Below are 23,421 nucleotides of genomic sequence, written 5' to 3'. Positions count from 1 at the left end.
AATTGTCCTTTAAACAGCTTGTGTTAAACCAAACAATTACGATATGCAGTTTTTTAAATAGTATGAACAATGGGGAAAACAACAAGATTTGTTTTGAAGAAGTTTTAATGAATTTCAGTGCTTTTCATCTTAAACAAATGTCATATCTTTAACTCATACACATAATACGAAAACAATTTAATGACATGCTAACAAGTTCAGAGAAGTCATAACTACATATATTATTATTTCCTCAACAATTAACCACTGAAATACATAATAACATAAAATTTCTCACAATATCTATGCAACAAATAAAGTAATGGTAATATGAATATGTTCCATCTTTCAATGAACATTTCACAAGCCTTTTTCTCACTGATTTTATAACACATCTAACCCTGAAAATGATATAAATGGGGAATTTTAGAAAATTTAAACAAGAGGGCCATGATGGCCCTGAAATCGCTCCCCTGAATATACTAACTCTCCATGACAATGTTTAAGTAATATTGTAAACTACATGTATAAACAAAAACAGATAAAAAATCTGAATCTTAAACTGATATCACAAGTTTATATTCGTATCTGAATAGTGCATGTGTAAAAACATTACTGGTTGCTATTGCTAAGGGCAAAAAATGTACATATAAGGAAAAACCTGGGCTTTTATTTGAAAAAACTTGGTTAATTTTGACCCCAGGGCTTTTATTTTAATACACTTAGTAGACACGCACTAGAAGATGCTTCATGTTTAACATGTAAACTCTAGCTATTTGGGTTTTTTAATAGAAGATTTTATCAAGCTTTTACTATATACATGTACGGAAAATAAATGACCCACTGGGCGGGGCCAATTTTGACCACAGGGCTTTTATATAAACAAACTTGGTAGACACCCATTAGAAGATGTTTCATTCTTTATATCTAAGCTCTAGCTGTTTGGATTTTTCAAAAGAAGTTTTTTTTAATTTTTTGATTTGGTTGTCATGGCAACCAGAGTTCTGCATGGAGTTAAATTTTTTGAATAGGTGACCACTAAAGGAACATTCCTGTGAAGTTTGAATGAAATTGGCTCAGGAATTTATGAGAAGATGTCACATAAAGACGGACAGACATCAGACTAATTGTGATCACAAAAGCTCACCTTGTCACTTTGTGACAGGTGAGCTAAAAAGACATAAAAAATGTAAAAGAAATGAAAAAATGTAAAAGAAATGACCTTATTTGTCAAAGTATAAGTTTTGCAGAAAAAAATCTTTTTGTCTGTCTTGTATATCTTAAAGGTTTTCAACTCCAACCCCCTTACTTCAATTTTTTGAATCCCATCTTTTATTACAGAGAAAACCAGCATTTACATAATAAAGTAAAACAGTTTCATGCTTGGTCAAATCTGAAAAGATTGATACTGTTTAAAGTAAACTGCATACCGCTTTGTTTACTTGACTTAAACATCTCTTAAACTTCTGTTCGACAAGAGCAGTATCAATCAAACTTTCTATGTTTTGCATTACCCCCTGAATTGGTGACAGTAGGACTGTTAAAGGTCTTCTTGTTAAATTCAGGCTTCTTTCCAAAATTTCCACCTTTCTTTTTTTCAAATGATTTGTTAGGAGAATTTGGCCCTTTAGAAAATGATTTCTTCTCAAACTTGTCACTGTTACCTTTCCCAAACTTTGGCCCTTTACCTTCAAATGACTTATTAGGTGAATTCTGGCCCTTGTTAAATTTCTTTTGTTTATCAAAAGTCTTATTGCCAGACTTATTGGATTTGTCAGTTTCATTAGACACTCCTTTACTTTTCTCAGACTCTGCTTTTCCTTCACTCATGATTTTTTCAATATCATTCTTCAAAGCTGCATTTCCCTGTTGTTTTTTCTCTGCTTTATCTTTCTTTGTCTTCTGTTTCACCTTAGTCGCTTCATCTTTCTCCTCCTGGAATGGATTCTTGCTAGCATTGCTCGCTGATCTCTTGGTCTTATTCCTTTTCCTCTTTTTCTTGTCTTTCTCCTCTGAGTTAATTTGGTTAAGGATAAATAATTTGGTTAATATTTAAACAGACATAAGGTTAATTCTTACACAGACATCAGGTCAATACTTACAAAGACATAATTTAATAATTACAGAAATAAGGTAAATACATAAAAGGACATAAGGTTAAAACTCACAAAGACAAAGTTAATACTTACAGAAATAAGGTTAATACTTACACAGACATAAGATTGAAACTTACACAGACATAAGGTTACAACTTTCACAGAATTAAGGTTATACTTACAGAAATAAGGTAAATAATTACAAAGAAGTAAGGTTAATATTTACACATACGTAAGTTTATTACTTACAGACATAAGGTTAATACTTACAACTTACACAGAAATAAGGTTCATACTTATATAGACATCAGTTAAATACTTAAACAGAGGTTGATACTTACACAGACATATTCATGATTATTGTTATTGCAATCAAAATCAAAATAACTTGATCTCAATATTGATTTGTAACAAACTGTTTTCCAAAATAATGTTATAGTCAATTATATTACATAAATAATATTATATAAATACATATATACATGTATATACAATAGACATATATACTCTCACTCTGTATTATCGACACAACTCTATAACCACATACTCTCAGTATTTTGACATGTGCCGTCAAGCATATGGTGAAGTAAAAAATCTTTGACCTCATTCAATATCAAATGTAATGATAAGCTGACTTTGTTCTGCTTCACACAAAATATTCATTATGAAAGTCAAATGTCGACATGTAGGAAACATTCAGTACATCGATAATACAGAGTCCCATGCTAATGATTTTGGAATTACTTTAGACATTCACAAGACTATTTAAAATGTTCCTGTACTCTAATGCAATTCAAAATTGTTTTAAATTGATAAAATCACTATTAATAGCACTTTCCTATCAAGAAAACTGAAGAAACACATGGTCTTCTGCCAAGTTTATCAAATCACTTCAGCACACTAAAGCTAAAGCTGAAAGGAACTCCACAGTGATAAAAAAGCCTAAAAACATAAAATTTAAATTTCTTGCATACATCAACTGGGTCACTTAAACAGAAAGATATACAAACAATAATTAAGCAATATACTCAGTAATAAATTGAAAATCATATGAGCCACATCACAACAAAACCAACATAATGGGTTTGCGACCAGCATGGATCCAGACCAACCTGCGCATCCGCGCAGTCTGATCAGGATCCATGCTGTTCGCTTACCAACTCTGTAACAAGTAGAGAAACTGATAGCGAATAGCATGGATCCTGATCAGACTGCGCGGATGCGCAGGCTGGTCTGGATCCATGCTGGTCGCACACCCATTATGTTGGTTTTGTCGTGACGCAGCTCATATTTTTGTGCTAATCTAAGCCTGATTAGAATGAAAACAAGAGGGCCATGATGGCCCTAGATCCCTCACCTGACCCATCAAACTCATCTGAACAATTACCTAGACAAGCATTCTGACCAAGGTTCATGACAGGTGAGTCAAAAATGTGACCACTACAGTGTTAACAAGGATTATCCATATTTGAGCAGTGTGACCTAGTTTTTTACCCAGGTGACCCATATTCAAACTTGACCTAGAAATCATCAAAACAAACTTTCAGACCAATTTCCAGGATATTTGGATCAAAACAGTAGCCACTAGAGTGTTAACAAGATTTTTCTATTTTTAGCTCCTGTGACCTAATTTTTCATCCGAGATGACCCATGTTCAAACTCATCCGAGCAAGTATTTAGACAAGCATCCTGATCAAGTTTGATGACACTTGTGTCAAAAATGTGACTGCTAGAGTGTGAACAAGATTTTTCTATTTTTAGCTCCTGTGACCTAGTTTTTTTTATCCGAGATGACCCATGTTCGAACTCATCCAAGCTATCACCTAGACAAGCATCCTGACCAAGTTTGATGATGATTGAGGCAAAAATGTGACCGCTAGAGTGTTAACAAGGTTTTTCTATTTTTAGCTCCGGTGACCTACTTTTTCATCCGAGATGACCCATGTTCGAACTCATCCGAGCTATCACCTAGACAAGCATCCTGGCCAAGTTTGATGATGATTGAGGCAAAAATGTGACCGCTAGAGTGTTAATAAGGTTTTTCTATTTTTAGCTCCGGTGACCTAGTTTTTCATCCAGGATGACCCATGTTCGAACTCATCCAAGCTATCACCTAGACAAGCATCCTGACAAAGTTTGATGATGATTGAGGCAAAAATGTGACCGCTAGAGTGTTAAAAAAGGTTTTTCTATTTTTAGCTCCGGTGACCTAGTTTTTCATTCAGGATGACCCATGTTCGAACTCATCCAAGCTATCACCTAGACAAGCATCTTGACCAAGTTTGATGATGATTGATGCAAAAATGTGACCGCTAGAGTGTTAACAAGGTTTTTCTATTTTTAGCTCCGGTGACCTAGTTTTTCATCCAAGATGACCCATGTTCGAACTCATCCGAGCTATCACTTAGACAAGCATCCTGACCAAGTTTGATGATGATTGAGGCAAAAATGTGACTGCTAGTGTTAACAAGGTTTTTCTATTTTTAGCTCCGGTGACCTAATTTTTCATCCGAGATGACCCATGTTCGAACTTATCCAAGCTATCACCTTGACAAGCATCCTGACCAAGATTGATGATGATTGCGGCAAAAATGTTACCTCTAGAGTGTTAACAAGGTTTTTCTATTTTTAGCTCTTGTGACCTAGTTTTTCATCTGAGATGACACATGTTCGAACTCATCCGAGCTATCAACTAGATAAGCATCCTGACCAAGTTTGATGATGATTGAGGCAAAATTGCGACTGCTAGAGTGTTAACAACTAAATGTGGACGGACGACGGACAATCATCGATCCTAAAAGCTCACCCTGAGCATGCTCAGGTGAGCTAAAAAGCCCTGCAACGCTTTTCATATTTTGGTCTTTTTTCACAATTAGAATAATTATTCTGGAAAAAGAGAGTGAGCAAATGATCTGAATTTTGTTGTAGACATACATTTTATGGAACATTATTTTGGAAAAATGATTTCCAGTCCACCTCAGTGGAGTTCCTTTAACTAGGAAGCCCTTTCATGCAATATTTCAAGAGCAAGCAGGCACACATTTGGAACCAGGGACATTCCATAAGCAAGCAAAATTCAAACCCACAGTTGTGAAGGGCAAGTAATTTAAAGTCAGCAACCTTAACCATTTAGCCATGGTTACAAACTGAACACTGATATAAAAGTGAAGGATGGAAGGCAAATTGACATCAAGATGGGATTAATGTCAAGGATAAAACCTGGCTAGTTTGACATTAATGTACATATTCAACAATCAAGTATCATTTTGAAAAGGATATGTTAGCCACGGGTGATTCACCAGGTATCTTAGCTTTGGGTGATGAACCATCATTTTCTTTTCCTTTGTTATTCTGTTTCTGTCCCTTATTTTTCTCTCTCTTTTGCTTCTTCTTCTTTCCTTCTGCACAAGGTTCAACCCTCACAATCCGACCTTTCAGTTTGCTCCCTTTCAATTTCAAGGCGAAGGACACGCCATCTTCTTCCTTTAAAAACAGTACAGGTGTATTGTGAAAATAAGATTTAGATTCGAAACTTTCTCAGATCAAAGTACAGTATTTACAATAATATTTCATTACCTTCGACCTGCAAAAACTTATGTATAACTTTTATATACAATGTTAAAATTTACATTCTAACACTATCGGAATTTTTTCTATATAAACAAAGAAGGCCCGAAGCGTGCATTATTGTACAACAATGCACTAGCCATCCTTATTATCTCCCTGTGTATTTTCCCATTGAGGGCGCCATTTTTTTTTGAAAAATCTGATAAATAAAAACAATTTTTGTCGAATTTTTGTGTGTAAACTATCTAGAATAAAAGAAAATGGTCTAACTAAGAAAATAAATCCGAACACCAATATCTTTAATTCAGTCGTTATCGCTGTACAGACGTTAAAAGTCTTGTTTACGTGACGTCACAATGTAGCGCCAAACAGCACGTGCAAAACAATCAAATCAAGTACGCTATTTAAATGTCGCAAACGAGTTAAGTTTAACATTTATTTCACTTTTAATATTTTGTATTTCGCTTCAAAAATTATAGAGTGAAATAAAATACACAAACAAAGTTTTATGAACGTTTTCAAAATACGTTATTCTCAAAATGTTTCTACACACAGATTTAACGATTTTTTTTTAAACCCACTGGAACAGCCTTTAAAGAACGTTTCTATTGGAAACTCTGAGGCGAAAACAAATTTAACCACCAAACATAAAGTTCAACTTTATAATAATTATTATATTTTTTCTTGACGTGTTAGAATGGAAATAGATATTAATTCTTCGTGCATTATTATATAATAATGCATGTTTTTCGTTCAAATGCTTTGTAATTAATCACTCAGGTCTATCGGCCTTCGTGATTATATTACTACGCATTTGAACTCAAACCGTGCATTATTCTACAACAATGCACTCAGAATTGATATCTATTTCCTAAGTAAACACTCAGCAAAGAAACCCTTTGTAGAGCAACAACCTCTTAACAACAATATTAACAATTTTCCCCAAAGCAAGACTTCACAACAAATTTAAAAAATTTTAAAACCCTAAAAAAATAAACACTTTAATTCAAGGTTAAAGCTTCCCAAGGAAAAAGTTTTTGAATTTTTACTTTGGCAAACCCAATTTTTACAATTTTATATCATTTTGGCATGAAGGGGGTGCAACTTTAACCCCAGATAAAACAAAAATTTTTAATCAAAATTTAAATTTTAAAATTTTTTCTGAATTGGGGTTTTTCATCAACCGACACAGGGATAGGGTCAAGATGGCAAATGTTCCCGGGTTTACTTGGTGAAGGGAAGGGCATCAGGTTTCCCTTTTTTTTTTCCCTATATTATTTCTTTTGGGAAAACAGGCAAACCCGAGTAGAACCACTGATGTTCCATATGCTAGCTGGATAGCTTCTTCACATGAAAGTATCCGGAGTCCATGTCCAAATTTCGATCCCACAGTGGGGCAAGTGATTTGAAGTCAAGGACCTTAACCTAAATTTAAGTAAAGCATATTACTCCGAATTTGAGTGAATTGCAAAAAAACTGTTTATTGTTATTTCAAGACATTTTGAAACCAAAATTTTCATGCTGAAACATTAATATCTGACAGTATACTGATCACCCTGCAGGCAAGAACAGACTAGTCATGCTTTATAATGTGCTCATTTAACGTTTAACACAAGCATAATAATTTACCTTAAATGTGACAAAACCAAATCCTTTCCCAAGGCATGATTTCTTATCTCGGATAATCCGAACATTGTCTATCTCACCACAGTCACTGAAATGCTTTCTTACAGGTTCTTCTTCGATATCTGAAATCAAATTTGTAGTAAGGAAACAGTTACAATAGATGTATACAAGTGCATCCATCGCAAGCAGTGTTAATACTTGTCTGATAAAAATTCTAAGTTTAAAAGGGACATAACTCCAAAAGTGTTGCATTCAGAATTATGCCCCTTGTCAAAACAACTGCAACTTGTCATGATATGCCAGTTTTGCAAGTCGATAACTTCTTAAATGTTTGAATGATGGGCTACAGTAAGTTTTTTTTTGCCTGACAACAAAGACGATGATGACGCAGATGCAGCAATCTTAATAGCTGGACATGTTCTTTGAAACACATGTTATGAAGCAGATACTAATAAGAGAAATTCAGATATTGATGTAGCATATACAATAGTATCTCTTAATCAAGGTAATCTCATACTAAAGGAAAGTTAGGGTGTCTGCCTCTCAACCCAGGGATCAAGCGGGGCAAGCCGTTGTTTCCTTGAGCAAGAAACTTTACATTCATTGCTTAGTACTGGTTGGTTCCAGGAACGGATTCGAGAGTGTTTCAATAAGCTTATAGCTTCCAACACAATCAAACTAAAATAAATTTGTATAAACCAACCCAGGGATCAAAGGTTTTAGGCCTACTTGGATCCTGACCTTATTTCCTTATATGACACCAGTACTGGTAAGTTCCAAGAAGTGACACAAGTAGTTTTAATTTTTCTACAAATTTTCTTTACAATTAAGCTTAAATAATGTTTCAAGTGAACAATATGAATATTATATCTAGGTCATCTAATACTACAGGATATCTTTATGTAGAGGTCACTTTATTTGTATCCAGGGCCAAAACAACATTTTTGGAGAAGGGGCCTCTGCCTTTTTCTTGAGGAAAATATATGTGATTTTGGCATACTTTGGGAAAAGGGGTCTCAAATTTAACACAAACTTTTAACAAGTTCTTCAAAATAGAAAAGCAAAAAGCACTGGGAAATACTAATAAGGGAGTAAAAGACCAGGGTTCGACATTAACGGGATCCCGGGATTCCGAGGATCCCAAAAAGTCGGGAGGAATCTCGGTGATTCCTAGCTGGGGATTCCGTTGGGATCATTGAAAAATTGCTGTGAAAATTTTTTAAATTGTCTGAATTAATATCATTGAATCACAAATATTCAAGAAAAGTGTTAAAAAAGATTGGCACAACTGCAAGGTTAAAGAAAGAAAAGAAAAATCCCGCCGGTAAAATCTACGCTCTTGTATCATGTACGCCAGTTTTCCTTCGTGCAGTGACTGCTATATATCAACTCATTTGCGATATATAATGAAAAATATTTTGGCTAAAGAAACATTGTTGAATAATTTTATATCATGCATTGACTTTATAATATTAAGTTGTGAAAATTCAAAAAAGAAATGTAATTATCGTATAATTATTACACAAGTGGTGTGTACTTCAAATATGTGCTGATCGGCGTTGCCGGCGATAGCTACGAAGTTAACAAGTGTTTGTTGTTGGTTTTTTTTGTGCCAAAATTCGGTATTTGCACAGATATACATACACCTATATACCTAATAAACTCCATGGTATTTGTGATCATTGTAAATTTTCGTAAAAAATAGTGAAAAAAAAAAGATTACTGTCGATGTATTTTTTTTTTCGCCCTGCAGTACAGCAAAAGTATGATTAATAAACAGAATACAAATAATCCATACTTTTCAGTTTAAAATCCTTTTTGAAACTGACTACAGCCTATAAATGCTAAAAAATATTGTCTAACTAAAGTCTGAAGTGTACTAAGGTCAATCAAGGTTACGCATAATTTACCGACAAAAAATAGAAAAATCCTTAGGTGAAACATACACCAAATGACGTATATTTCATCTGACAGTTCTTTCAGCCAATCAGTGTTCTGAACTACATGACTGCTGCATGCGGTGAGTGCCTTTGATGTGACAGATGTCAAAACTTAAAAAAATCAATACACACAGGGAGGAAAAGAATCGGACATTTCAGTGTAAAAATTGAGAACAATAAATTTGGATATTACACATCCTGTCATGGACTTGGAGCAACTTTTTATTTTCAAAAATGAAATCATTTGAAGGTACCCTACTTGTAATGCAAACAAAACTTTTTTCTGAGTAAAAAATTAACAAAATATTTAATTTACAACAATCTATGGGATATTTCCTTTTAAACAAAAAAAGTGTACAGTAAGCTGAAAAACACTTATATTTTTAAAGTGATCATAATTAAACATTACTTTTAAATGACATAATAGTAAATATTTTCCAAAAGTTATCCATACCAGAACTCACTGGAATATAGAGCCTAATCATTACCTGTAATTTTTTAAAGATCTACAGATCATAAGTGGATCATTACCTGTAATTTTTTAAAGATCTACAGATCATAAGTGGGCTCTATTTCAGTGAACCCTAGGCTATCTTGGAAAATGTTTCCCCAGTTAATACTTAACTTCAAAAGTTCAAACCCTAAGTCCCATTGCCCAGTCACTTGCATTATACCTTCATTTACAGAAACTGGTTCACAATTATCAACACCAGGGAGAAAACAGGATTTAGCAAAATTTGTATTTTCAAATCGAACTCTTGTTCAGTGAGCTTATTGTTATTCTGTTTCCGTGCATGTAAAAATGTATTATGTATTAATTTATCTTAGCAGTCCAATTATATATATATATATTTGTAAACACTTTGAAACACTTTTAAAACTTTAAACAGCAATATTTCCAGAGGGCTTATAAACTACATTTTCTGCATCTGAAACAAGGAAATATATATCCTGTATGTTGTCTTCAAAAAAGAATTTGAAATCGGTTTGCTGCACTCCCTTGTTATTCTTCGCCTTCATATTTTACTATTTTGATCTGAGGAATCCCTGACATTTAGGAGGAATCCCTGAATTAAATCTCAGGGATTCCTATGGGATCCCTTGTAAAAACAGTTAGTGTCGAACCCTGAAGACCTTAATTCAACACCATCATTTAATTTTGTTCTAAATTCTATGGGAAATTCATAAAAGACTGCGGAATTTTGAGGACCTAACTGGCGGAAAAAAAGAGGCTAGTTTGGTTGGGGTAGCAGCCTTTATGCAGCCTCTACTTAGAAGGGTTTTTTGGCCCTGGTATCCATCATACATGTATATCATATAAAAAATGTCTTACCAAGAGGAAGATTTCCAACAAACACTGACATCTTCGGGTTTGTCTACAAATACACCAATAAATATAGAGTTAAACATTACCTCGCTAAATATCTGAAATGAACTTGTCCATCGTTTTATCTGGACAATACCATACATCATTTGAGGAGAAAATTTCGAAAATATTTACAGAATGAATAGTGAACACTGCAGACCTAAATCAACACAAATATGCCAGCTGATATTGGTCTGCACTGGTCATTTGTTACCAATCAGGCTTAAAGTTAATATAATTTATCTCCATTTAATAGTGAAAGCTTTAAAGGCACAGAAACAAATACATTTTTCATTCTTTAAAAAGAGCAGATATGATGTTTATAACATTAAAATAATGGTTTTAGAGCATGTAACGTGCTTATAACCTGAAGAAAGAATTGCTGAATATAAAATAAGCCTTATTAAGTAAAACATACCAAATTTAGGCTATAATGAATTATTAAACAACTTACTTATTTTTACTTATTATTTTAGCCATATGATACAGCCAATAACCCATCATACCAAAATCATTACCTCCCTATTCAGAACAAAATTTTAAGATATGAGACAATAATCACTGAAACCGAGTACTTTAGCCCACCGTGAGTGAATGAACAGAAAACAAATGTCTCTTTAACAACAAAACATCTCAAAATAATATCTACAGAATCCTCTATATTTATTCAATAAAGACTTCGTTAGCTACCTGTGTTTGTCTGCCAACCATATCTACCCTGATATGAAGTCCGTGCACCAATGTCCCATTCCTGTAACAATGATTAGAGGATAATGAATTATGGAGGGGTTGAATAAAATCATATAATGCAAGTCTATGTTGAGCATTGTAATGTTTTGAAAGTTCAAAAAATTTTAGTATTGAACCTTTACCAATATAATATTCTATTCTATCAAATATCCAAAAATAAGAATGGTTTACAGTAATGAAAGTCATTTTTTCATTGTTGCCTTTACAGTGTAATGCTAACATTAGCACATTTTATGCCATGTTTATATAACACAAAATGATTGCATATGAACTGTCATTGACTTTAAACCACCTGCCAATTACTTCTGTATGTTCAAGTAGTGTTAGCCAGTGATTTTTTTCCATGTGAACGCAGTTTCAAATAATTTAAACTTGTCAAATTTAAACAAAAATCTAAGTGGCAAGAATTTTCAACCATATTGTTTTGAAAATTTCAGTTGATGTGAATTCTTTTATGTCTTTATTTGACTTCCACTGAACCCAAGTTTCTTTTACAAATTCTATCAAAGTTTCTTTTACATAAAGAAAGTTTAAACAAATAAAGAAAGCCTAAATAAATATATGCTGATTCTAAAGAAAACTTACATTGATAGTGCCTTTTTTGCTGACTCAACTTCTTTGAAACAAATATAACCATTGAAGTTGTTGCGCTGAGAATGGAAGTCCTTCCTGTAAACAAGTGATAAAACCATTGATCAAAATACAATGTATTTTTTCTTCACAACCAAGTTTTTAAGGAGATAAATTATGTTTAGCATATTTTGTCACTTTCAGCTTCTTACAAATGCAAAACGTGAAAGCATTTTATAGTGTTTCAAACATTCACCCTTTGGTCATATTTTTACCACCATCATATTATAGCTTTATTCCTGGCAACTGGAAATTAAGCACACACCAATTTATCTGAATAAGGAGTGATGAACATCTCTCTACTTATGGAAGTCCATGTTATTGGTGGCACAGAATTGTACCACCCTCTCAGAAACAATTTTAAACCTATATAAATAGCAACAAAGAGCACATTTTTAGCTCATGATATAATCATATTAAACAATTGCATCAGGAGGACTTAAACCAAGGATCCTTAATTGCAACCACTGTACTCAGCAATAAGTCCAGCCAGCCCACACATCCATGCCATATGACCAGAATCTGAACAGTTAAAATTGCTTAATTTTAGCAGTCTGACGTTGCAAGTTTTTTTAAACTACTGATCAACTGTCGAAAACTCAAAGAAAGATCATTTCATACAGTCAGCAGTGGATGGGTTAAACTGAAAGATATGGTATGAATGGGAAAACATAACTTACGTGATAGCTGCAGCTTTTTTAGGCTTCTTTGGATCTTTGATAGGCTGAAAAAAAGAAATCAAATCAAGAAAATGTTTTACCTGGCAATAGTTCATCTTTAAATATGCAACAATTTAAGTCCCATTAACTATGTGCTCAAAAAGCTTGGTACAAATCAAATTTTTTCTTATTTTACCACTGCTGGCAAAATTAAATATCTTTCAAATCTCATTTTACCCTTTTAGAGAGAAGATCATAAGTGACATTATTGGCAAAATATACAATTACATTTGGGGTAGTAAAAAATACCCGACATCTTGACATGAACACCACCATAAATTATCCAGCTACGGTTGGTGGTCCCAGCAGGCACCTGAGGGTTTCCTCCACCAGTTAAGGCCGAGAGTTGCAATATGACCTCAACAGTATTGGTTTGACTTTAAATAGTTCAAAACAAACAAGCAAAACAATCATTGGACTATAAGTAACTAACAAGCCTACAATCAGGTTGCAAAAAAACCTTAGTAACATAAAATATCATTTTTGTTTATTTAGCACTTACAAAACACAAATGCTAGGCCAAAAATAGAAATATGTTTGTTTCCCCTTCCCGACCCATTAAAAGTAGGGTTGGGTACTGGGTAGGTAGGTAGGTAGGTAGGAAATTTTTTTTTTTATATGTGCATAATAATAAATAGTCTGCATATATGTATAATGAACTATCAAAATAAGTTTATTAAGCGCAATAGTATATGTACATGCATAACCATATTCACAACTGACACATGCAACAATTTATTAACCATGCCTTAAGCTGTCTTAAATATCAGATTAGATTGTACCTGAAAAAAATACTTTCATCCCATAAGAACCTGAAAAAATATTTTGGGTAGCGGCAAATTTGTTGGGTAGGTAGGAAGGGGAAACAAATTAAATTTTATTTTAGGCCCTATACAATACATGTAAAAACAGTATATAGAGAAATACTTACAACTGTCCTGAATCTTGAGGTCTCTATGGCACCAAATGGTTTGAATAATTTTTCAAATTCCTGAAATAAAGGAAAATCTATTTTTAGTTTCAGTTACCCAGTAAAACGCAACAGCAGAAGTACAAAGAGTATATTTAAATTACTAATGATATCTATCTGTATCAACAGTGATTTCTTTACCTGTATTTTACCGCCGAATAAAGGCTGTTTCCCCTTGCCCAAAATAGGTATATTTTCACCTAAAAATGCTAATATTTTCCCCTGAAATGCCCTGTGCACATTCTTCACTTAAAAGCAGCTTACATATCTGCAAGAAGACAGAAAGCTGTCCCTATAGATAGCCTCTGCTATGTACCATGCATGTTAAATTGAAATGAAATTCTCACTTGTTAGAATTTGATTCCTCCTTTTCTGACTTATGGAGCTATAATTTTTCCTTCAGAAAGTCAGATTGTTTTGAAAATTGAGAAAAAAAATCACTGATATTTGTACATGTATTAAAAAAAACTATTTATGGCGCCAACTGTCTAGATTGATTTAACATTTAAATTAAATATCATTATTTTCAAGCTTGATGTTTTTGAAAGTTTGATAACTTATTTGGATATAAGCAGTTCAAAGAGCAAAACAATGCATCTTTATAGTGACTTTTAACAAGACTTTGTAAAGTTGTGCTCTGGTTAAAAAAAAGAAAAAGTAAAGAAGTGTACCTTTCTCTCAATGTCTTTTGGCAAGTTGCCAACAAATATGGTTCTTGCATCTAACTCCTCATTAGTAGTTTTAGCCTTTCTATCTCTCCTTGGTCTGGTTCCTTTCTCTTGTTGAGCATCTTCTATTTTTGCCTTCTTTGAGGGAACCGTATCTTCATCTGAATCATCAGAGTCTTGTTTCCTGATTCATTAAAAATCAAATTCATGTATATCTATGAGTCAATTGTGGAATTTGCTTTTATTCAAATAAACAATGCTACAAAATGCATGCTAAATATAAAATATCTCTACAAAATTAAATCAAGGGTTTACATTTAAAACTGCATTAACTCATATGAAGTAAAGAAGGATTTACAACAGTCTTGCAGTCAAAATGTACTGTATGATGTTAAATGCTTAATAACTGAAATGTAGTTTTTTTTCTGAATGTTTTCAAATCTTTCACAAAATCATTGAAAAGTTTTGGAAAAGAAAGGATACTAACAAATTAATACACAATAAATTTAAAGCACATGTTTATAAACTTATGAGTAACAACATCAAATTTGGTATTATAATCCTACAGGCAATACTTATACTAGTTTGCATTTCCTGAAGTTTGTATTTTTATAGATATTTGTCAAAATGATGTAATTTTTAAAACAGGTATATACTAAAGATACATTTAAAAATGCTCCTACGAGCTGCAAATTAACTTCTGCTTTAGCACACAACTACTGTCACAGCCTTACATGAAAAATTTGTGAAGGTGTTCTCACCTTTTTACTTCTTTTTTCTTTAAAGACTCATGGACAATCCCTTTAGGTGGAGAAAAACCAGCTCCTTTACTCTTCTTAACTTCACTGTCTGATCCGGCATCTTCATCCTCCTCCCCTTCATCGTCGTCGTCATCGTCATCATCATCATCACTATCATCAGGACCAAAAGCTTTCACATCTTCAATTGTATTGATATCTTTCTTGTAGCTAAGATCATCTTCACTGTCACTATCATCATCATCATCACTTTCATCATCACCACCAGCCTTAGGGTTTTTTGCCACAGTCCTCTCAACAATATTTTTTGGTTTATCATCACTATCGTCCGACTCACTGCTATCGTCACTGCTGTCACTGTCAGGTTCAGCCTTCTCAACTTTGGCCTTCTTTATGCTCACTTCAGGCCCATCACTGCTATCATCACTACTATCACTGTCAGATTCTACCTTGTCAACTTTAGCCTTCTTCATGCTCACTTCGGTCTCATCACTGCTTTCGTCACTGCTGTCACTGTCAGATTCAATCTTCTCAACTTTCGCCTTCTTCATACCCACATCAGCCTCAGAACTGTTACTTTTGTTCTTACGTTTTCTGTTTTTTGAAGTTGGAGAATTTACTGCATCGTCCTCCATCTCTTCTGCATCTCCGTTTTCAGTCTTGCCTTTCTGCTTTTCCTCTTTCTGCGAAAGAATAAAATATCTTTTCAAAAAGAATAGAATATCTTTTTTTTAGAAACTAAACTATGTACCAAACTGTTTTTTTGTTCTTTTCCAACACAACTGAATTACAAATAAAATTATTTTTATAGAGATAAATAAAACTGCCTTAATTCTTTTACATTTAATACAAAAAAATCATAATTTATAAAAAAAGAAAAAACTGAATACATTTTTACCTGTACATTTTTTATAATTTTCTAATTTTAATGTTTATCGTCTGCCAAGCACATGATCAGGAGTTTTTTTGTTTTTTTTTGAAGTTATACCAAATTAGTTTTTACCTTCTTTTCGAGTCTTTTATAAAAGCCAAATGACTTTCCCTTTTTCCCAATGGGAGTCCCATCAGATTGGTTATGTGTACCTGGCTTATCAGGTGAAGAAATGTTTTTTGTCTGTTCTATGTCTTTATTCACAGGTGTCTCCTGGGCATTACTTTTCCTTTTTCTATTTCTTCTCTTCTTACTGCTACCACCTTCTGGAGTTCCGACTTTTCCGTCTGGGGTACCACCTTTTCCATCTGGAGCACCAACTTTTCCGCTAGGTGTACCAACTTTTCCGCCAGGTATACCAACTTTCCCGCCTGGTGAACCAACTTTTCCACCTGGAGTACCAACTTTTCCACCTGGAGTACCAACTTTTCCACCTGGAGTATTAACTTTTTTTTCACCAGGAGTACCATCATTTGCCTGCAGGATTTTTACTTTACTATCTGGTGTTTTCATCTGTTCTTTACTTATAGGTGTATCAAGTCCAGATTTTCTGTTCTTTTTGTTTTTCTTCTTTGATGGCGTATCTTGGCCTGGTGTGGCTGATTTAGGACTAGCAGAAGCTAAAAGCTTCGACAAATCCCCGGCTTTGTAGTCAGTCTTCATGCCTTATCTAAAGATTTAATAAATAAAATAATAATCTAAATACACATTAAATCCTCTCTATACATACACACAAAATATTCTAGCACAGTGTTTTTTCCCCTGCTTTGGGAATGGTGCCAGTACTGGACGGATTGGGAAAATGCTTCGGTTTGACTTAAATTGGGAATTTTACATAAGATGCAAAATATTCATTGGGAACTTTTTTATCCAGGGACGCATGAAAAATATCACTCATATGGTCATACTTGGTTTTTATCTAATATCACCTATCAACATGGAAGCATCCATTACTTTTCTTGTTTACATTTGCCGATTTTTGAGGAATTTTGATTTCAGTGTTATTTTTGGAATTTATCAGTCATGAATTGGAAAATTTGCTGTCTATTTTCTATTTGGAATGGTGCCGTTTTCCGGTATTAGTTATATAAGGAAAAATAAGCTGTAGCATGATGTTTTTCAGTAAAACTAGAACTCCGCAATTCAGATGTGTCGCCTTGTGAACAATATAGTTTAGGAGAAATGGCCAGGATAAAAAAAAATATGAAAATTAACAAATGGCAATAACTAAAAAAATAAGAAATGCAGAGCAGCAATTTCTGTGCACAGCACTTTTTATCAATAAGATCTATCATCCTATGAAGTTTAAAGACCATAGCTTTTATAATTTATGAGAAATGGCCTGGACAAAAATAAAGTATGAAAATTAATAAAGGGTAATAACTCAAAAATAAGAAGTGCAGAGTACTAGTTCTTGTACATTGCACTTTTTCATAATGAGATCTATGATCCTATGAAGTTTAAATACCATAGCTTTTACACTTTAGGAGAAATGGCCTGGACAAAAATAAAGTATGAAAATTAACAAAGGGCAATAACTCAAAAAATAAGAAATGCAGAGTACCAGTTAGTGTGCACTGCACTTCTTCTTAATGAGATCTATCATCCTATGAAGTTTCAAGTCAATAGCTTTTATATATTAGGAGAAATGGCCAGGACAAAAATAAAGTATGAAAATTAACAAAGGGCAATAAACTCAAAAATTAAGAAGTGCAGGGTACCAGTTCTTGTGCACTGCATTTAGGGTCATTATAAGAAGCATGCATACCAAGTCTGAAGTCAATCCGACTTATAATGACTGACTTATGCTCCGGACAAGCTTAAGGGGATGCAGACAACAACACCGCTGAAAACGACGCAGACGCCGACACCGCCGACAAAAGTAACCCCTATATGTCACCTTTTTCAAGGAGACACAATAAGGGAAAAGTTGATTGCCTCATAACATGGAAATTTTACATGTAGTTTCCCTCAAAATAGCTTAAACAGCTTTGTTTCAGTATTGAGTAACAAATAGATTGAGCAAAAATGTTCCCTTAACATAAATTTTGTTTGTTTGTTTTGGGTTTTACGTCACATCGACACAATATAGGTCATATCGCGATGTTCCAGCTTTGCTGGTGGAGGAAGACCTCAGGTGCCCTTCCGTGCATTATTTCAGGCACAAATGGGCACCTGAGTAGAACCACCGACGTTCCGTAAGCTAGCTGGATAGCTTCCTCACATGAAAGAATCCAAAGTCCCTGTTGGGATTCGAACCTCACAGCGGTGAGGGGCAAGTGGTTTAACATAAATAGTATGTCTCTACATATAAACACAAATGAACTCACATCAAAGTGTTTAAATATTCTTATTTTTAAATGGCTTTAAAATTATTACAAATTAAAAATGATTAGTGAGAAACACTTGCATACAACCAGGGCCAAAAAACCCTTCTTTGTATAGGCCGAATATAGACTGCTTCCCCAACCAAACTAGCCTCTTTTTTTCCCAATTTGGTCCTCAAAATTACCCAGTCTTTGAAATTTCTCATAGAATTTGGAACAAAATTAAATGAGGGTGTTGAATTAAGGTCTTTTACTGCCTTATAATTTTATTAGTATTTCCCAGTGCTTTTTGCATTAAAATTTTGTGTTAAATTTGAGACCCCTTTTCTCAAAGTATGCCAAAATCACGCACATTTTTCCCAAGAAAAAGGCTGTGGCCCCTTACACCATAATTGGAGCTTATATACTTATAAACTCCTGATTTAGAGCCCGTGGTCTATGCCAGGATATAGCCGAACCTGATCCGCAATAAAGCTTAAATAAATTAAATGTTAAAAAAACAGGTGCTTGACATTCCACGCATGAAATTGGATAAAATTTGTATCAACTAATCAAGTGTGCAAAAGGCGTTGCATTTTATGGTATAGACTAGTCCTACAGTACAGCTCGCGCGGAATGTACTTTTTTCCTTTTCCCTCCGCGGAACTTGAGAGGAAAATCGCCGAGAAACTCCATAAAACTCCGCAATTTTCGGAGGTGCCGCGGAGACAGAAATTCGCCGAAAGCGGCGGTATTTTACTTAAAAAACTGTGCATTTCAATCCTCCGCGATTCTCCGTGCCTTTTCTTTCAATTGGTGCAAATAAAATTCATAAAAATGATCAAAATAAAAGAAATTGTTTCTTGTAAATGTATGTTGTAGATCTACTTTCGATTTCAGCAAGGATATTATCTGTTACCTGGCCGGTATTCCGGACCATTGCACACGTGTTTATATTTATACCTATGACATAATAATAGAGATGAGCGTATATTATATCATATGCATATGTATATTATTTAAACTTGATGAATGCAGACTTGTTCATAATTTTATGAGACACCTATTATGCGTTGTCTTTCAACGAATTTATTTCAAACAATTCATGTTAACAGAAGATCTAAACTTTTGTAAAAGTGATTGTTGTTGTTGTTCTTGTAGTAACTGTGTACGGTTTTAATGTTAGGCCTAATTGTTTTTGTGTATCATCAAATTCAATACATTTATATACATGTTTATCTTTAGATCCATCGTCTCTTCCCATCATTTTATTTCTAACGAGTCATCTTTGAAAATAGATTGTACACTCGTGTTTGTAATAATAATAATTTCTATATTTGTTTTCATTTCAGGACCTTAGCAGTTTTAATAGTTCAGAAAAAGAAGCGAGTTGTATTCTCCTTAAGAGTTCAACTTCACATTCTCTTCCCTTTTCTTTTCCTTAATCTTGTACTTTTGGATTGAGATTATCTACATATTATATGAAGTTCGGTGGAGAAATTTCACGGATTAAGGCTGCGTCGATCTTCGGAAGATATGTACTGTAAGCTTTGAAGACGTCAAGACAGACTTTCTGAATGATAAAACTTAGGATTTGTCGGATGGTCCTTATCAAAAGGCACAATGTATCCTCATTACAAAAAAAAAGAATTATAACAAACAACTTTTGACAAGCATGTGCACATCTGAGCAAAAAGATAAGTACATGTATGTGCAAACGGCGCTCAGTCATTGGCGTTGACGTCAAACAACATACTCAAAAAATGTTCACTTACCAAATATATCATCTATGCAAATGTTGAATATTGAATAAATATGTTCCTCTACCATGAGGAGACTTACTGTTGGATAGTTCTTAATGTCTCCGTATGTGATTACATACCCACCTTCTGTAAAGCGTTATATCCATGTACATGTATGTTTGCCGGCTTTAAAAAAAAAGGGGGGGAGGCAATGAACAATGATACACAGTATAACATTCATAATATTCTTTGTTCACTTCTTTTATTTGTCAACCTTTGTAGAACAAATATTATTAGTATTAGTTATACTTCAAGTAAGAAGTTATTTAGATAAGGCACATCGTCTCTGGAAACTCTTGAAATCTTCCATGCATGGTCATCTTGCTGAAAAAAAAAACGTTAATGATTATAAATGATTGATAGAATAAAAAGTATTTTGAAACCAATATCATTATACACTAAATGAGAAAAAAGAACGTTCAATCTTATTTATTGAAAATGAAGTCGGTATAGTTTTTCACCAGTGTGTATACATTTATATTGAGAAGAGAAACTGTATAAAACACAGATATATTTTATCGTAAATTATTATAGAGAATTGTAAAAGGTGAAGACATTATAATTTTCGCTGTTGACACATAAAATTATCAGTGAGGACGTACTAGTTTTGTTGTACAAATTTGTGGACATTTGAAATAGACATCGTGTACGCGTTGGGAAACGTATAGGTCAAGAACTACATGTATATAAACAGGTAACCAATGTCTTATAAACTTTAAAATCTTAAAGAAAAAGAAACTTTATAATTTGTGTTGTTGACCAAATTAAATATGTGAAGTCATGAGCAAAGCATGGAGACCGACGTATTTTAAAAAACATGCATGTAAAATATAAAACAATATAGGTGTAGTATTACATGTACACGTCAAATTTTCAAAACTGTTGATCTTATTTCTTTACAAAATATAAATAGGGTTGTTATAGTTTTTCATGTTGACACATTTACCACAGAGCTATCTGTAATAAAAATCTCTGCATTTACGGGTGATTGAAATAACGGATATATCTACAGTACATGTATATCTAGCTCCGAGGCCTATTTCCAACATAGGCCAACATTTCCAATGGGCTTCAAAACATAAAAAAAACTTATATACACCTACAGTATCCTTGTCCTAAAAACAGCAACAAAAAATGCCAAATAAAGTATAAAACCAAAATACGATGCAGACATGATTCAGCGGTACGGTGTTCAAGAAGATTGTTCACAAGAAATACTACGATCGATTAATCAAGTGGACCTACAAATTTCAAAACAAAAATAAATAACAATTAAGATTCTTTAATGAAAAATGAAAATTACTTTAATGAAAAGGGATAATTTTAAAATATAATATCAACTTATAAATCGTGATTTTCTTGGAGAATCTCCGCGGTAATACCTTTACACTCTCTAAAACTCCGCGATTGTGGTCCAGGTTGTTTCTCCGCGATTACGCTCAGAAAAACGCGGTGGATTAAGAAGGAGTTTGCTTAAACGTCGATCGCGGAGGAAGCATAAAAAATGTACATTCCGCGCGAGCTGTACTGTAATTATAAGACCTTTAATGTAACCTATTTCTGATTTCATGTTTTTCCTTCATTAATCTGATATTTTACATTTTTCAATTTCCATTTTAAGTTAGGTCTTAACAGATCATTGCAAAAACGTGTAGCAAACAATTTGACATTAAACATCGATTTAGATCTAATGCATTTAAACGAATATCTTTATATTGGGAAATATGAATATCCTATGAAAAAATTATATTGTCCAATTATTTGGACTAGGTATAGACTAGAGGGGTATCTTTGTCGTTATTTTTTTATTATTTGCTAATATTTTTCAATTATTTATAGAAAGTCAAGCTCCTGTGGTTTAAACCACTAACAACGTCATCCGGATATAGACATATCCGAAACACAAACACTTACACACGTGTTGCAACTTCAAAAATATTGAGAAAAGTCATATGAAGCGTTATTCATTATGTAGTTCAAGATTCAAAGTAGTACCTTGTTTACTTATTTCCGTTCTTGTGACGACTAGGATTTAACAATTTAAAGCTGGATGCAAATAAATAGTGTTTTCTTCTTGCTCAAAATGTGTTTCCTGTTGTTGTTGTTGTTGTTGAATTATAGTCAAACGTCCTCACGTCGATTCGGTCTCAAAATAGAGGGAGAGAAAAAAAGAATCCCTAAAAACGTCTAAAATTGAAAATGTTGCAGGCTCGGTCTGATTGAGTTTGTTCATGGACGGCACTGGAAAGTGCAAGCTACCGTTCACCCCCTAAGAAAGATCAAGTCTCGCTAAAAAATCAAATTCAAATTGGCCTTATTCGAAATAGGTCCCTATAAAATATCTGCTAGCTTAAGTTAGACATCATTTAAGTCTGAGCACCCAAGTCGAAATGTTTGTGTAGTATGACAATAAACAAAAATATATATTTATATTATAACTGTAAACTAAGAAGTTTAAAAATCAACTGGTAAAAATATATTAATTTTTTTCAATTAAATAGTTGTGTTTTTCCCAACTTTTATATATATATTTTCAACAACAAAAAATGATTACTGATATCAGATAAGTAGCCTACTTTCTGGCAGAGTTATATAACACCAGGAATATTGTTTCCATTTTTATCATTCTTAACAATTCGTGCTCTACTGTATTAACTGGTGCATTAATTGTCATCCTAGAAAATGTAGCGATTTTCACGGAAATGACGAGCAAGATTAATTATCTTCTAATATTTTCTCTTTTTCTGCATTTAAACAGAGACGTCATAGCTTACATTTTATCTACATATCTGATTTAAGTTTCCTTTTACAGCAGTAAAATTTTGTTCCTACACCACTGAATGCGATGCAATCCCAAAGCGTTATTAATCATAACTTGGCAGGGCTAATTAAGGCACTTTGGAGTCCACTCAGACTCTTTAAGTGGCTAAACAAAACTCGACTATTTTTTCTAATAACAATGTACATTAATAAAAAAGAAATCATTTTATCCCACTGACCATTAACACTCCAATGTCTCTTACCTCTGGCCCAGGAAAGTATATAGATATATAATGTTGATAATAATAATTTTATGCATACTCATGCATTACCTTATAACTATAAGTGCGATCTGGACCATGTGGACAGCGCAATTTTCTCAGACTCTTTTTTCTAGTATTACGTACGCTGGCATCTCTCATTTTAAATATTACATGTAACAGGGTCATTTTTAGCATATTTCCCGTTATTAGTAATTTACTACTTCGCTACTGTACCTGTTCCTGTAACTTGATAATTGTTTCTTTATGATTTCTTCTTCTTCTTCTTCTTT

The 23,421-nt window shown here is 33.5% G+C and overlaps 1 protein-coding gene across 1 annotated transcript; it reads right to left on the bottom strand.

Moving 5' to 3' along the window:
* Positions 1-87: 87 nt before the first annotated feature.
* On the bottom strand, positions 88-22,258 carry LOC132733631 (uncharacterized). The gene is made up of 12 exons (XM_060720293.1): positions 22,104-22,258; positions 16,073-16,670; positions 15,073-15,752; positions 14,315-14,495; positions 13,605-13,664; positions 12,635-12,678; positions 11,910-11,993; positions 11,265-11,325; positions 10,542-10,584; positions 7,272-7,390; positions 5,359-5,558; positions 88-1,999 (listed from the first exon to the last, which is right to left on the bottom strand). The coding sequence occupies exons 2-12, from the start codon at positions 16,661-16,663 to the stop codon at positions 1,465-1,467; spliced, it is 2,598 nt and encodes an 865-aa protein (XP_060576276.1). The 5' UTR covers positions 16,664-16,670; positions 22,104-22,258; the 3' UTR covers positions 88-1,464.
* Positions 22,259-23,421: the final 1,163 nt, after the last annotated feature.

Source organism: Ruditapes philippinarum, unplaced genomic scaffold (assembly GCF_026571515.1).
Source record: "Ruditapes philippinarum isolate M1 unplaced genomic scaffold, ASM2657151v2 ctg337_1_1_1_1, whole genome shotgun sequence".
Lineage (NCBI taxonomy): Eukaryota > Metazoa > Mollusca > Bivalvia > Venerida > Veneridae > Ruditapes > Ruditapes philippinarum.
This window is presented reverse-complemented; position numbering and strand designations above follow the sequence as displayed.

What these genes read in the sequence shown, in the direction of transcription:
- LOC132733631 (XM_060720293.1), bottom strand. Translation starts at nt 16,663, where the DNA reads ATGAAGACTGACTACAAAGCCGGGGATTTGTCGAAGCTTTTAGCTTCT. An exon ending in AAGAAAAAAGAAGTAAAAAG is followed by an intron (nt 14,496 to 15,072) that starts GTGAGAACACCT and finishes TTAATGAATCAG; the next exon opens with GAAACAAGACTCTGATGATT. An exon ending in AAAAAAGCTGCAGCTATCAC is followed by an intron (nt 11,994 to 12,634) that starts GTAAGTTATGTT and finishes ACTTGTTTACAG; the next exon opens with GAAGGACTTCCATTCTCAGC.